Here is a 15,733-nt window from a genome sequence, read left to right on the forward strand (position 1 = left end):
TCTGTTGAAAACCATAATAAGCCCTGAGCTGTTTTCTTGTTTTGCAACAACCCCACCAGGCACCTCCATCCTGCTTTTATCTTTTGGAAAAGGGCAAAATTCTCATTTTGACCTGCGCTGGCCCTGCAGCTCAAATCTATAGGTTTGGTGTTGCTGTAAGATGTTTAATAGTAGAGATGTACAACAATCTAATACAGAGCCTCAGATTTCAAGTATAAAAATCAGAGCTACAAAAAACAGACCAAGAAAAATCAATCAGGTGATCAATCTCAATTTCATATGGCCGTTGTTTTTTTTCTCTCAGCTGTACCTCCCCGGGGGGATGTTTTCACAGTGACTCAACACAGCAGTGCTTACATGGAAGAGATCTGAACTTTCGCCTCATTCACTCCCCACCAGTGAGTCTGTTGATGTACAACAGTGAAGGCCAGTCAGTAAATAAATGGTTTAATGTTCATGTTTCAACATGGGCAGCTTCTAAACAAATAATGCATTATTTATGATACACAGAACCTACAAATGCTATGAACCTTTTAACTTGCCTTCATTTGAAAGACACACATCAAACAAATATTAGATATTTCACAACCAAAGCATTTATAAAGCATGCCTGAGAAGAACACTCATAAAGACTACATACTGACTCTACTTCTGTCGTGTCCGAAAGTAAAAAAATCTTTTTAACATTTGTAACATTTACAACTTTGAACATGATCTACAAAGAACTCATTAGGCAGCAGTTATCGCATGATGTCACAATGATGATCAGTGTTGAATCTGCCAGTTGAATTTGACAAAATATCTAAGGATTTGTCCAAAATCATTGTCAGCTCGATACACAGAAAATTAATCAGCAACTATTGTGATAATCGATTTATTGTTTTTAGTTATTTTTTAAAATGTGAATATTGTCTGATGTCTTCAGTCCTCTGTGATAGTAAACTGAATGTTTTTGGGCTATGGACTTTTGATTGGGACAAAAGAAGAAGACATTTTGGGTTACATCTTGGGCTTAAACCATTCTCTGACATTTTATAGACCAAACGACTAATCAATTAATATAGAAAATAATCAAGAGATTAATTGATAATGAAAATAATTGTTAGTTGCAGCCCTCTTCAACTCTAACTGTTAAAATTAATATCACTTAAATTTTGGGGAAAATTGAAAATTTCATGAATTTTATTCAGTTATTGTTAGTCATTTCTGGTGCTTCAGACAAGTTAGATTACTTTTTTAAAATGTATTAAAACCCTTAACCCTTTCATAAGAAATACTTAAGAGAGTAATGTTGTGATCTGTTGCTTTCTTGTGTGAAGTCTTTTCGTAATTCGATGCCACAGTCACTTGAAGGGAAAATGTATAAGAATTATTTTTGAAGAACTGTCTGTGCGAGTATCTGTGATGAGTCACTGGTAGATCCTAAATATCTAATCAACGTTTTTGACATATTAGTTGAATACCACCGTTTCCATCGCTTTAATGTTTTCCTGTGTACATCTTCAATAGGCCCAACAGTACATTCACTGTTATGACATGCACAAACCTATCACATAGATGGAGTCCTTGATACCACAAGACATTGATTCAAAGCATCTTTTACTTTTTTTTTGTTTTATTTTGTTCATTTATGCTTTCACAATGCTATCAACCTCTCCAGACCTCATCTGAATTTTGCCAATTAATAGCCGGACTAATGAATTCTTAATTATATTCCGAGTGAGTGAGGGTGGGGGTCTGGACACAAGAATCTCAGGGTTCATTACTACACCAAGGACAAACTCCTATTCAGGAACGAGACCACCAGGAAACTCAACACTCTCATACAACTGATCCAAAAAGACATGCAGTTTTATTAAAGGCACAATGTGAGGTAATTTGAAAGTGCTGAAGCAGTCTAGTGTACAAAAAAGAAAGTATAGATTTTCTTATTCTTTTGTATGATGAGAAGAATAGCTTTACTCATCTGAAAGCAAAATTATTATAATTCTTAGGTTTTTCCTACTATATATGTGCTATATTAAGTGTATATGTACTGTATTACTTTTGGTATTACTTTTCATGATATTGTTTGTATGTTTGTGCACATGTAGAGACACATTTATTGAACGTCGGCAAAGTGCAGAGGAAGGGCATGTTATGAGGCCGATCATCACAGCAACCTGATGTGCTTCGTAATCTGAAGTACAATTAGATCTTAATGCAGCACACTTAAGCTCATCACAAATCCAATACCAATCAGTGATGTCCTTGGCGCTAAAATGGCGGCCCGTTTAGATATCGATCAGACACTGCGCTGTTGATGAAAGTGTGGCGCTAGTTGTTTTACAATATTGATTAGTGGGGAACAAGAGAAGCTATTTTCTGCTCAGTCTGAGCAGCAGAAATGGTGTCAACCATTAGGCAGTAACCTAACCACAGCATTTCTATGCAGAACCTTTGGGACAATCTTTTATAAGTTTCTCTGTGATAGTATACCGTGTGTGAAAAAGAAATTACAGTAAATATCACTTAAGAGGTTGCCCTCATCAGATTGATTGAATGTAGTCAATGGATTGATCATTTACAGGTTTTGAATGTTGATATATACATTTTACATGTCATGGTTCACCTTGATTCTTAGTATTCCCATTATATTAAGAAATGTTTGGAATATTATGGTACCTTATTTATGAGAATGGGATGGGTTGCTGCAATTTTGTAATATTATATCACAAAATGAAAGATCACACAACTGGAAATTATCAGTTTATGTTGGGGATCATTGAGAAATGTGGGCCACAAAATAAATCCCCATGTTCATAGGGCATGGATGTTTATGGATAGTCTTTCAGCATTTCCCCATTGATATTTGCTATTGATTTTTAGCTTCATACTGTAATAGCCCAGAGGGTGTAGATTACTGTGCATGAACACTGTGACGGACCGCAGTTGTTCATTTTCAATTTCTTTTTCTTTCTCACCCTCAAACCCTTTGAAGTGTGTTCTTGTAAAATGTTTCATGGCATCTTCAGCACAGTATTATGATTACAATACTGATGACATTTGGATCAGTGACCGTCAATTTTATTGAAAACAATTATTTTTTGTATGTGTTGAGAAAACCTACATATTTCTCGCAATAATGAGTTGGATCTCATTGCATAGCTCACTATTAGTCATTTTTTTGTTGTTTTTTATGCATCAATAGGAACGCTTTGGATGATTTTTGCTTCCTTTGATTTTTTAATATTTATGATATATATTCAATGTAAATAATGTATACTAAATGTGTCTTTGTTATTACTTCAACGTAGCATTTTTCTCCTTAATGTAATTGTGTATTGTTTAATTAGACTAACATTCTATTTTGTGCTCATCTTTCACCTGTGTTTGATTTTACAGCAACTGATGAGAGAGCGTCAGCAGATGGCCAGTCGTCCATTCGCCTCAGTTGCTGTTGCGCTGGACGCCAGGGGAGAACAAACAGAAATGTTGCAGCCGATGGTTGATGTGAGTCCTGTGCTTGCTTGTTTACACACACATACAGACAAAAATATGTCTTTAGACGCATTTCTTTCGTTTTTATTATTGTAAAATGCAGCTCTCATATTTCACCATCCAAAGTCTTCAGGTTGAACTGTTTGCAGTTGCTAGAGTCTTTCAAAGGTTTGAATCTGTCTTGTGATACAAGCAAGTTCCTCTACTGGTATACAGAATGTTGCATAGCTTTGTACTGCTACATTAATTAGACCTTATTGTACTGTTCTCGAAAAGCTTATGTCCTTTACTCGCAATATGTCTGCCTTTTATCCACTCCCCACGTCAATAAGAAAGCTGCCAGTGATGGTCTTTCTTCCCATGTCCCTCTCCTTTTAGATGAATTGTCCGCTGCAATCATTGCTGCGGGCTTGCTGAAAATTTTCAATCGATTTAAAAAAAAAAAAAAAAAAAAAAAAGAGAGAGAGAGAGAGAAACAAATCTTTTATGAGAAGTGATGTCATGAAGCCAAAAGTTTTATTCATGTTTTTTTTTTATCTTCTCACAAAGAAAAGACGATCACTCCTTTCAAAAACATCACCGAATTGGAGAATGTTAGGTTTGATATTAAAATGGTGACGTCAGGACAGTTTTTGGAACATTGATGGTTTACTTGTACTATTGTTCTTTCTTCTCCAGTCTGAACTTTGTTGCATGTTTTCATTTTGTCTAATTCTTCTCGGGTTTCTTTTACTGGGATCATGCTGCGTGGTGTTTTTGCACTCAAAATCTGATTGATTAACTTGTTATTATACCTCAGATGCTCATACACTTTTGCATGTCTTGAGTATTTTCTGTACCATCCAGTTGCCGCTTCTCCTCTTTATTCCTATGATGTAAATACCTCCCATACATATAGAAAGTAAAAAAAGAAGTCTGGCACTAAGCACAGTCTAGGGCTCAATGCCACATGGGATAAAAGCATAGGTTAAAGCAATATGGAGTGCTACATCCTCAAATTGACATCAGAGGACCAACAGTGTTTCCTCACCCAACGCCAGCTCAGTGTCACCTGCCGCTGAGAGAAATAAAATCACTGTGGCAACCAGCAAAGAGGCACTACATTAGTTATTAGTGTAGTGCTGAGTGGTACTCACCATGCATTATGGTATTGTGAAGGGCAATGTAAAGAGCAGAAGAGGAGGAAAACAATGCTTCTTTGCTTTCAGAGTGCACTTTACTGTCGCACTTTTAAACCTGTGAGATACAGTCTCAGTCTGAATGGTGTCGGAAACCACTGCTTTAATATTACCAGCCTTGATCTAAGTAAACTGTTAATTAGGTGCTTGTCTGTGGGACATGTGCGTAGTGTCTATCCGAATAATTAATTCCAGGAGCGTTCCTCCCTTTCCTAAAGACCAAAGAGGCTGTATTTGTTATAGAGCGCATTATGGTTGAGATTTTGCGCCCACTGGAGAGTATCGCCGTAAACAATGTCCCAAGCTGTTTTGGAAATGATAACTGGAAAAAAACACATCCTCAGTCTTCTGTTTCTTGACCCTTTCAAAATGCAGAATGAACATATGAAGGCTCGACTTTCTTTTACTTAGATGTCTGTGCAGCTTTTAAGGAAGTTCCTTTGAACATATTGTTGCAGAAAGCACTTGAGAATTTTGTGTTAGAAATATTCACATCCTTGTTTCCTAAATTTATTTCACAAAAACACTGCATTTTTCAGTGACACCTAGCAAAACATACAGTACAGGGTAAATTCAGCATACAAAAGTACAAGTAAGCAACTTTCTTGTCCAATACTCATATATGTACATTGCCTAAATGTATTTTAAAAACACGTATGAGTGATGAGGGTTTTAGTGGTAAATCTAATTTAAACCTAATTAATCAAACAGCACTTAGTCAAGTGTTGCTTGGTTTACCACTTCAGTACCAGCAGCTTCTGGTGGCACAAAAATGGTCTCAAATGACATTCAACGATAGCAGCATCACCATCTGATGAGATGTCAGTTCCAGAACTGTAAAAGCCAAATATAACATGAATACACTTCCTAAACATATACCTTGTAGGAATAACTTTACAAAATGTATATTTTTAAATTGAAAATATGTGTTTCGTATCATTTTTATGCACATGCAAGTTCTTAAAGTGTTTGTTACTATAATATACTAAAATTCTTCTTAATTTAAGTTCCCAGGTATTAAAATTAATCACATTAAGGAGCTATCTCTCTGACTGTTTATTAGTTAGTCTAATGAAACAGTTACATCACAGAAAAATAGAAATTCAAACACAACAAAAGTGGAAGCACATTATCATAATTCAGCTATAGCACATCATAGCCTTTGCCAGGTGTTTAAATATGTAACAGTGTATTTTGGACTTATTCTTTGAGGAAAAAATCCAATCTACATGGTTTCAAATCTACAAATGCATATGTCGGAGCACATACAGCTCCATCACATACCACATACCATCATAGGACCAGCTGAAGGTGAACCATATGAAACGAACCTAATTCTCTTTTATAAACGTTAATTGGTCAGCATCTGGCATCACTTAGCTATTCGAAATATTTGTTGATGTCAAAGAGGACACTGATGACAGGCTAGCATTAGTGGCTTCCTATTTGTGTCACCGGCTCTGTTGTTACTTTTATCTCAGACCACTCTGTCACTGACTCAATGCAGACAAGACAAACAACATACCAAAACATTGATGATGTACATAATGGAAGGAGATGCTGGTTAGATAGTAATTCATCTTAAAAATCACACATTAGATTTGATGACAAAATGAGACAGATTATACTGTGTATCAACACATTCTCTGTTCATTTTGCTCACTGTGATCGTCTCCAAGTCAGTGTCCATGACTGAGGGACAATGTATTTAAGGGACAACTTTAAAAATAAGTTTTAGTATCATAACTACTCCAAAAACAAAATATACATACAGTATGTAGTGATACAGTGCGTACAGAAAAAAATGACAAAGATGGCTTGCAGTACAATTATAACCCCATGCTCCCATTTTAACACATGAAAACATTTAAGACCAGATTCTCTGACTGTACTGTCAGCACTGATCCCGCTGCATTAGTTGATAGCAGCTCCCTGAGACAAGATGTTTGTAGACTCTCCATCTGGACTGAGGGGGGGGGAATCACAACAGAGATCGTGCATGTTTCCTCCATCTTTGGTAGGCTTAAACCCCCTAGAGATGGACATCGCTTTTAGTGACCAAGATGTCAGCAGCTGTTGGCCAAAGAGCCAATCAGACCCAAACACTGCCGGCCTAGGCCTCGATGTCACAGATGTCTCTGTTCACTATGGCCGGCGTTTAACATATGGAACCACTAACGAACAGCTAGTATGATGGATGACACCTGTCAGCAGGAGAAAAGAAAGCAGATACATTGTGTGTGTGTGTGTGTGTGTGTGTGTGTGTGTGTGTGTGTGTGTGTGTGTGTGTGTGCGCTTTTATGTGTCTGTATACACATATGCGGGAATGTGTGAATGCATGTTTATGTGCCTGGATGCTTATGAATGACCGTAATGTGGTCCTTGCTCTTTATTAAGGCTTAATTGAAATGCAGTGTGTGTGTGTGTCAACCTTCTTTGGAAGATATCAAAATGGACAGAGCAATTTTAAAAAGCTGTGATAGAAAACACAACCCTATGATTGAAAAGGAATGAAGTACTACTTTTATCCCAGATTAATATGAGCACTGTACAGAGCAAATGGAAAGGAGGTTGTTGCCATTATTGCCCCCTTTTACACAAACAGTGTTATTTATGCTTTATTTGCAAGAATCACAACATTGGTGCACAATGCTTGGTTCAGTTTAGTTCCAAAAAATGTACAATTGCCATGTAATGTGGAATTCTCAGCATAGCCATCTTTTGGCCATTTCATTTAAAGCCAGCATTGCAAGAAGGCATTGTTTGTTTCCATCACTGTAATGTTTTCCTTTGTACATCTTCAATAGGCCCAACAGTGCATACACTGCTATGTTACTAAAAATAATCTTTTTGTGCATATTGTAATAACTCGATTTTTTTCAATTTAGACATTTTACACATCATGCGAAAACAAAAATGTTAATTAATCAAATTAATTCAAGATATCGCCCAGCCTTAAGTTAACTTTATATATAATATGTAAATTAGCAGTGTACTAAGGCAGTGTAAACAGCCCAGCAGCAGCAAAACTGAGCTGATAATAGTGATATTGTATATTCAAGAGCTAATTTATAGGTTACTATTTGGACATGGTTCAAGGCAGAGCAGAGATGAAGAGATTTGAGTATCTCATGATGACCTTGGAGTGGCTAATGTAAAGATTGAAACAGTATTTCTAATTAATATGCCATACAGGAGTGATGCTGCTGCTGTTACAGGTTTTACAAACCAGAGTTTCGCCTAAGTGTTACTGATTTGTTTGGAACAGCTGTAATGATGTTTGACCCAGTGATCCGTGCACTGTAAATGTAGCTCGCAGTGGAATCTGCTTTAATCAAAAGTCAGCGTAGGTTATATCAGCTTTCTTGCATGAATGTGGTTTATATACAGCAGCTATTCATTAGCAGAATCACTTGAATGGTCTTGAAATGGCTGGCAATTTAATTGCCTTTGTATGTCAGCGGTAGATATAATATGTGCCCCTTGATCATGGATGTACCTGGGCAGATGCATGAGAATATTGTGTTCTGATCATGTGGCTTAATTAGGTTGAGCAGCAATGCACACACAGTCATATTCCGTGACGCCATCCTGCCTGTAATACAGAAACATGTATTTTATGTACAGTATGACTCACATGTTTAAAATGGAATTTTAGCCTCTTTGTTTTTGTTTACACAAGGTTTTGAGTCATTCAGATCATTAGATGTAGTATCTAGTAGTTGTAGGTTAGAGACAACTAGACTTGATGTGTAGTCTAGATACTTGAGGCCCCCTGCACTAATGAATGTATTTAGGTCCTTATAGTTGATTCAGGGTTGCATGATAATTAGTTTTAAAGCTAAATATACATAATATTTAAATGAAAAATACAGTGAAAGGGAGCATCAGGCTTCGTAATGTGTTCACTCATTACATTATGAAGAGTAAAAACTATAAATGTTGGTCTTCATAGAATAGTTTAACCATTCATTAACAATTAAAAGTTTGTGTCAGTAACAGTTAATGTTATTTTCTTTGGTCTTATCTTCCTTTAAAAAGAACAAAAAAAACATACTTTTGTCCTGCTCTCCATTCCCATTATCTTTCCATCTCTCTCTATTAGTTCCAGCTGATTAGTAGTACAGCAGATGCAAAACAACCAGGGCAAATGTTGACAGCATCCATAACCTCAGCAAATTATTCGTCTTCTGCAAAAGAGGGCTCTCTTTTGATGGACAAACCCAGTACCTCTCAAAATATATAGTTATTACTTTTTAGCATTTCAGCAAAGTTTGACATAGTGGTTTAAAACATTAATATCAACTCATTGTTAAGCTAACTAATCATTAGCTTCATTAATTAGCCCCTCTATCTGGACTATAAATAATTTCCAGTAAAATGTGCCCCAAAAGATTGTCCACATCATACCTTTTCCCTCCTTTTTCAGCATCAGTTAGCTAAATTCCCAAATAAAAAAAAGTAAAATACCAGTAAGCTAAAGATCCCAAACCATTTTTGAACAAACTAACACCTTTTTTTTGCCTGCTAACAAACATGCTAATACAATAGCCAATGCATGTATTCAGTATATTTGGGAAGGGTTTGGCTGAACAATGCTAACTAGCTACTATTAGCAGCTAGTTAAGAAATTGTAACCATGTCAAATGTTATATTAGCACATAACATAGTATTACTTATAAATACTGTAGTTAGCTGTCTACTTGTCTCTTTTGGCACTGGTTATTCATTTCAGTTCATGTTTAAAGGTTTCTAGCTGCCTGTTGTCACACAACTGCTTACCATTTCTTAGCTCAGAATTTCCTCTACTTATCCATTGTGTGCTGTGACATGGTTATCCATATTGTCTGTATTATGAGGTTCATCATGATGAACTGCTTTTAAAGCCCTGCTTTGAGGTTGCAAATACAAAGAAAAAGCCTGATGCATATGACAACCCCCTAACTTAGAAACATAGTTGTGAACTGTGGCATTTGAAATGCCAAACTTAATTGGCAGTAGCAAGAGAAATTACACTGCATGCTTCATAGGAAGGGAGATTGCACTTACTCTTGATTGAAGGACTCCACACTTCAAAGAGTAGGTGAAACAGTACTTTGACGTTAATTTACATCACAGTTTTATGTCAAGTATTTTTTTTCACTTGATAGCTAAAACAAATCTGCATGTAACATTTGACCCTCGCTGTGTCTTGTGTACTTAATATACTGTATATATTCAGTGATATATCAAGGCTTTTAGAGTCAGTGCTTGTTCCAAATACACAAATTAGCAATAATGTTTTCCTTTTGCTGTTAACACAGGGATAAATGTACAGCAAATTCCAGTGGAACATGTTGATATGAACTGTATATCGCACTCACTGACTCTCATGTTTTAATGCATATGCATGTGAATCCCTGTTTTTCTTCAATTTTGCCTCTGCCGTCTCTCTCATCTCCATTTTAAATCCAGGCAGAAAAAAGTCAGTTCTATTCAGACATGTTATTATTCCCCAATTTCGACCCCCTCATCCAAAACATGCTGTGAAACCCTTGACATTCATTATCAGGATGACATGTTTTTCACGCTTGAGACAAGCAGTTTTGGCCATTAACTCAGAGGGTAGGTCATTGCCTCAACACGTGGACTGTCTGACAGGGACACACACACAAGTGTTTTTGTTGTGTGACCAATCAAACCATTTGTCTCAGGAGGAGGGTGTCGCATCTTAACTGCGGCAACTCATGCAGCTAATATAAGTGACTGTTGGTCTGTTGGTCCCCAAAAAGTAGAATTAAATGGCTGCTACAGAAAACTGTAAACACGACTAAGCATCATTTTTAAGCTTGGTTGGTAAAGCACTTGAGAAATCCTGAATTCTTCACCTATTAAGTCATTTAAATATGTTCTCATGCTTTCTGTATGTTGCAGTTTATCACAGATTATTATTATTATTATTATTATTATTATTATTATTAGTAGCAGTTTTTCAATGCCAGATACATACTGTAGCTTTTCAGTGGTTCATTTCCCAAAGCATTCATCTGTTCTTGATGGATTTCACAGTCCAATATTTTTACTGTACAATCTAACGAACCAACCAGTGAGCATTTTTCTTTTTTTGGAAAGCAATTTTAAAAATATTCTTTCATCGTTGTCCTTAAATAGTGTCGAGATAATCATTTGTGATTTTTGTTTATTCCATCTCTTTTCTCAGGGTGCGCCTAAACCAGTTGCGATGGAGCCGTGTTCAGGAGGGAAAGCTGCTGTGTTGACTGTCCTCATGCGACTGCCATCTGGGCCCTCAGGCTTGCCTCCACCAGGCCAGTCAGGTAACAAACTACGCAAACTGTAACCAGTGTCACCAGTTTTTGTTATTGTGGTTCACATGTTTTGATTTTTCATTATGAATTTGAAACGAGTGTCGCACATTTATCAGCTATACAGTATTGTGAGTGAGTCTTAGAGTAAGCACCATTAGCAAAAAAAATGTTGGTTTAATGAAAAACATTGTATATTATGTCTGAATTTTGAAGATTTTAATTTAAATGATTTGTTTTTAAGTGGGTACATCTGATTCATGATTCTTTTTAAAGCCAATAATACAACATTGTAGATGAAGATACTCATCATCTCTTCATATTAATGTCTAATCAGGCTGTTGTCTATTGTTTATCTGACAATGCCAAATGTGTCTAATTTAATCACTTAAATAGATAAGTCTATGAACACTGGTTAGTCAATTATATTTCACTACATACCAACATTGGAGCACAACCTTCCAACACTACAAATTTCTCACATCCCCATAACCACAGGTCTGTCTGTGTAAATCTAAGTGAGCAGGACACAGTGAGTCATTAAATTTCTAACAATCCATTTCATTTTAAACATGCATGGATGTCAATTATTGTTGAAATCCATAACAAACATTTAAAAATAAAAACACCCCACAATATGACACAGAGCACACATCGCATACTGTACAGCACACATAAAATCATAAACATTAATTTACATTACAATAAAATATTATTATCTTGTACAGTGGAAGAGTTTCTCCTTTTATCCCTGATGTTGCTGCTAGAAATGTGGTTACAATCCCAAGAAAAAGGAACATTTGCTCTTGAAAGCTGATTTCATGCCTCAATTGAAAACATCAACATACCTGATATATTTGGTATTCTAATTGACAGAGACAATTTGTAGGAGCTTCATCTTTTTCACCACCCTCACATATTTATCTTGTCTTTTTTCCTCTTCCTTAGGACTCATCGTTGCCAGTGCACTGATAGACATTTCACAGCAGAAACCAACTGATTTTAAGGAGAAGTCCCAGGCTTTAAAGAACCGAAAGGCCCTTCCTCCGGCACACCAAGGCACCTGCGTCTGAGTCTCAACACATGAGTCCATTGGGTCCCTTTTTATACCATCTGAGGTCATATTGTTCCAACCTGTCGCAGGTCCCGGTTGGAAGCCGTTTCAGAGACGAAGAGATGGCTACATGTAAAAGATTTCATTTGGCTGCTACTACTCAAGTTCTCACTGAAACTTGCCAAGTCCCAGGAGCACAACTATTCTTACGTTTCCTGCCCTTGTACTGTACTCCGCATATATCAACCTCTGGTGATCAGAAATCCTTCTCCAAGCTCCGCAACAACATATTCACATTCTGGGCTACAAACCTCATGGCAAAGTCTAGTGTCTACCCTAAGAGGAAACCTGCCTGATGAGTGGCTAGCAGTGACATCAGAGACAGATTAATTGGGAGGATCTGCACCTATTGAAGCTTCAGTCGTAAATGTTTCGTGGCACCTCATCATCCATTTGCTCAGCACAAGGGAAAAGCAAAGGTCATACAGTTGAAAATTGCTGGTAGACATCCAGTACATGCTGCCTATGGGTTTTGTCCTTCTTTTTTGCTTGCCAGCAAGTGGTATTCTATGGTGCTAAAGCATTTAGTTTTTATGACAAGCCTGACTCTTATGGATTGAATGAACTCTGCCTTTTTTGTGGGAAAAGCTATGCGCTAGGCCAGGACTCTTTTTAATGCCCCGTGACCACATGAAAGTGTTCTGACACACCACTTTGCCAATTACCATCAATGATCTGTTTTAGCATTTGCTGTACATACTGTATGTATCATCCACCCAGCTGAAGCTAAAGTCTGTATTTTCTGTGAAATACATATTTAAATGCTGCAGAGACATGAGACTGCAATCACTACCAGCGGCATGTGGGTAAAGACTTGCGAACCGGAGGAGGCACGAACAAATCATAAAACTGAAAGCATGGAAGTCTCCAAAGCCTAAGAAAAGTACGATTCATTTTATTAACAAACTGGAAGATTAATTTGTTATAAGAAACCAGAATTTTTCAGCGTGCTCAGCTGTAGAAGTAGTTGCATAACGCGGAGAAACACTGAAGTTCTGGTCAGTTCTTTTACTGTAGTTTCTTATTTTATCATTTTGCTGTGCAACTTTGACATTAGGCTTTTTTGAACTTGTCCTTGGATCAGTTTGGTGGGTGGAAGCTGCTTAGGAGAAAAGACGTCTGCGTAATAAAATTAGACCAGGGACATCACGCTCCTCTGGCTGTTTACTAGTTTGTTTTGTAAGTTTTTTAAAGAGTCCTCTGAAGCTATGACCTTATTTCCATCTTTGAGTACAAGGAGTTATGTTACCTTTTTATAATGCCTTGACGCTTTCCATCAACTTAAGGAGGGGGCGTGTTGATCTGCAGAGTTTTAAAAGCTGTCGACCATTTTTAGCCCCGACTCCACCCCTCAGCTGTACAGTGTCTTGTTGGAACAAATGTGTGAGTCTTTGTCACTCTTTATCTCTTGAGATTTCATGTGTTTGTCAGGTTTTTATGACAGAATGGCGAGAGATTATCATTTATTTTAGGCCTTGTCACCTGTTACTATTATATCTATGATCAATTGTAAGTCTTTTGCTACACTTGTGAAAAGAGCATTTCTGTTAATATGTTTTGTTTTGATATTTAACAGATTCCTGTGTAATAGCGCATTTAACTTGATTTTATCGTTGGCTCAAACCAGTTGTTTTGACGTCAACTATTTTTGAATTGTGCATCTTTAAGGACTGTATGGGCATTGTCTTGCTTTGTGTTGCAAAGTGGTCATTATGATGCATTTCATAAGGATAGTATGCCAGCTAATGTGTTTCTTATTTTGTGTTTGTAAAGTGATCCTATGACAGTGTCATTACACAGGAATCAGGGTCTCACTGTAACATGAAAAAAAAGATGAGAAACTGCATATCAGTAATCTTCAGTGTATTTTAAAGATGGACAACATGCCAGAAAATAAAAAAATAGACCTGAAATTCTTTTGTGCACTGGTGTTTTTTCATGTGGTTTTGATACAAGCATTGAACTCTATTATATCTCCTGATGTTCCTCTCCTTCTGTCTGTCTGTCTAGTGTTATTGTCTCTTAAGCTTGAACCTTCAATGTGTAATTGCATTCTGGTGCCCACTACTCAGCACCAGCTGATAGTCTGAGCTAAAGATAATTATTCTCTCTTGAAAGGGACTGAAAGAGAAAACTCAAACCTGAATCTCGATGTATTTTGTGTCTTTCTATGTAAGATAAACTGTCTACTATTTTTAAAATCTGTATAAATGTATATGGTACAACAGGTTCTTTTTACATGTATACATTTTTGTTGAAATGGATGAATCTTAACAGCTTTATTTTATTTACATTTCTTAAGAAAATAAAATACTGACAAAGGGGCAGGGTCTCTGCAGATAAATGCACCGCCACACTTCTAGTGAGTCTTAAGTAATAATTGAGAGGGATTACTGTTGTATGAGTATATACATTGTTTTTTTTAGGAAAATCCTGCATAGTATGTGTAGTGGCTTTTTCTTCTACTTAAAGCACTTTTAATCTTCTATCAGGTTATATATCTGATAGTCTTTATTTGAGCCTCATAAATTACTGTAATGTTATATGGTGCAATACTTTTCCTAGTTATCTTGAGAAACTACAGATTTTACAGAAGAAAGTCCAAGGTAAATGTTCTCATTGACCCTATTTTCACAGTTACAGTCTTCTGAAGCTTACTGAATGTAATATCTTTCACAATGCTTGTAAAATGTATAATGTTGTATACAGTGCCACTTGAACATTTGTGAATCCTTTAGAATTTTCTCTATTTCTGCATGAATATGACCTAAAACGTAATCAGTTTTTTACACAAGTCCTCAAACTAGATAAGGGGAACACAATTAAACAAAGGAGACAGAAATGTTAAACTTATTCATTAATTTATTGAGGAAAATTATCCAATCTTATATATTTGTGTGAGGCAAAAGTATGTGAGCCTTTCTTTCAGTAACTGGTATGACCCCCTTTTGCAGCAATAACTCAGCAACTCGGGGATGTTGGTGAGTTTCTTGGCATGAACTGCCTGCTTCAGGTCCTTCCACAGCATTTCTATTGGATTAAGGTCAGGATTTTGACTCGGCCATTCCAAAACATTAACTTTCTTCTGCTTTAACCATTCTTTGGTAGAACAACTTGTGTGTTTAGGGTTGTTGTCTTGCTGCATGACCCACTTTCTGTTGAGCTTCAGTTCACAGACGGATACCTTGACATTTTCCTATAGAATTTACTGGTACAAGTCAGAATTCATAGCTCCATCAATGATTACAGACAGTAAAGCAGGCCCAAACCATGATACTACCACCACCGTGTTTCACAGATGGGATATTAAGGGCCTTATGCTGGAATGCTGTGTTTGCTCATCACCAAATATAACGCTTCACATTCAAGCTGAAAAGTTCGATTTTGGTCTCATCCATCCACAGGACATTTTTCCAATCACCCTCTTGCTTATCCATGGGGTCTTGAGCAAACCGTAGACAGCAGCAATGTTCTTGTTGGAGAGTAGTGGCTTTCTCCTTGCAACTCTGCCATGTACACTATTGATGTTCAATGTTCTCCTGACGGTGGACTCATGAACATTGACTGTAGCCACTGCAAGAGAGGACTTTAGTTTCCTAGACATTACCCTGGGGTCCCTTGTGGCCTCCCAGACTATTACACACCTTGCTCTTGGTGTG

At 36.8% G+C, this 15,733-nt stretch overlaps 1 protein-coding gene across 1 annotated transcript in view; it reads left to right on the forward strand.

Annotated features, from left to right (window-relative positions):
• Positions 1-13,987, forward strand: part of atrnl1b (attractin-like 1b) — an 80,754-nt gene extending 66,767 nt beyond the window's left edge. The window contains exons 27-29 of the mRNA XM_067575537.1: positions 3,385-3,492; positions 10,858-10,972; positions 11,909-13,987. Coding sequence (XP_067431638.1) covers positions 3,385-3,492; positions 10,858-10,972; positions 11,909-12,033 — 348 coding nt within the window. The 3' untranslated portion in view covers positions 12,034-13,987. The remainder of the gene's footprint in view (positions 1-3,384; positions 3,493-10,857; positions 10,973-11,908) is intronic.
• The last annotated feature ends 1,746 nt before the right edge of the window (positions 13,988-15,733 follow it).

This window comes from Thunnus thynnus, chromosome 20 (genome assembly GCF_963924715.1).
Source record: "Thunnus thynnus chromosome 20, fThuThy2.1, whole genome shotgun sequence".
NCBI lineage: Eukaryota > Metazoa > Chordata > Actinopteri > Scombriformes > Scombridae > Thunnus > Thunnus thynnus.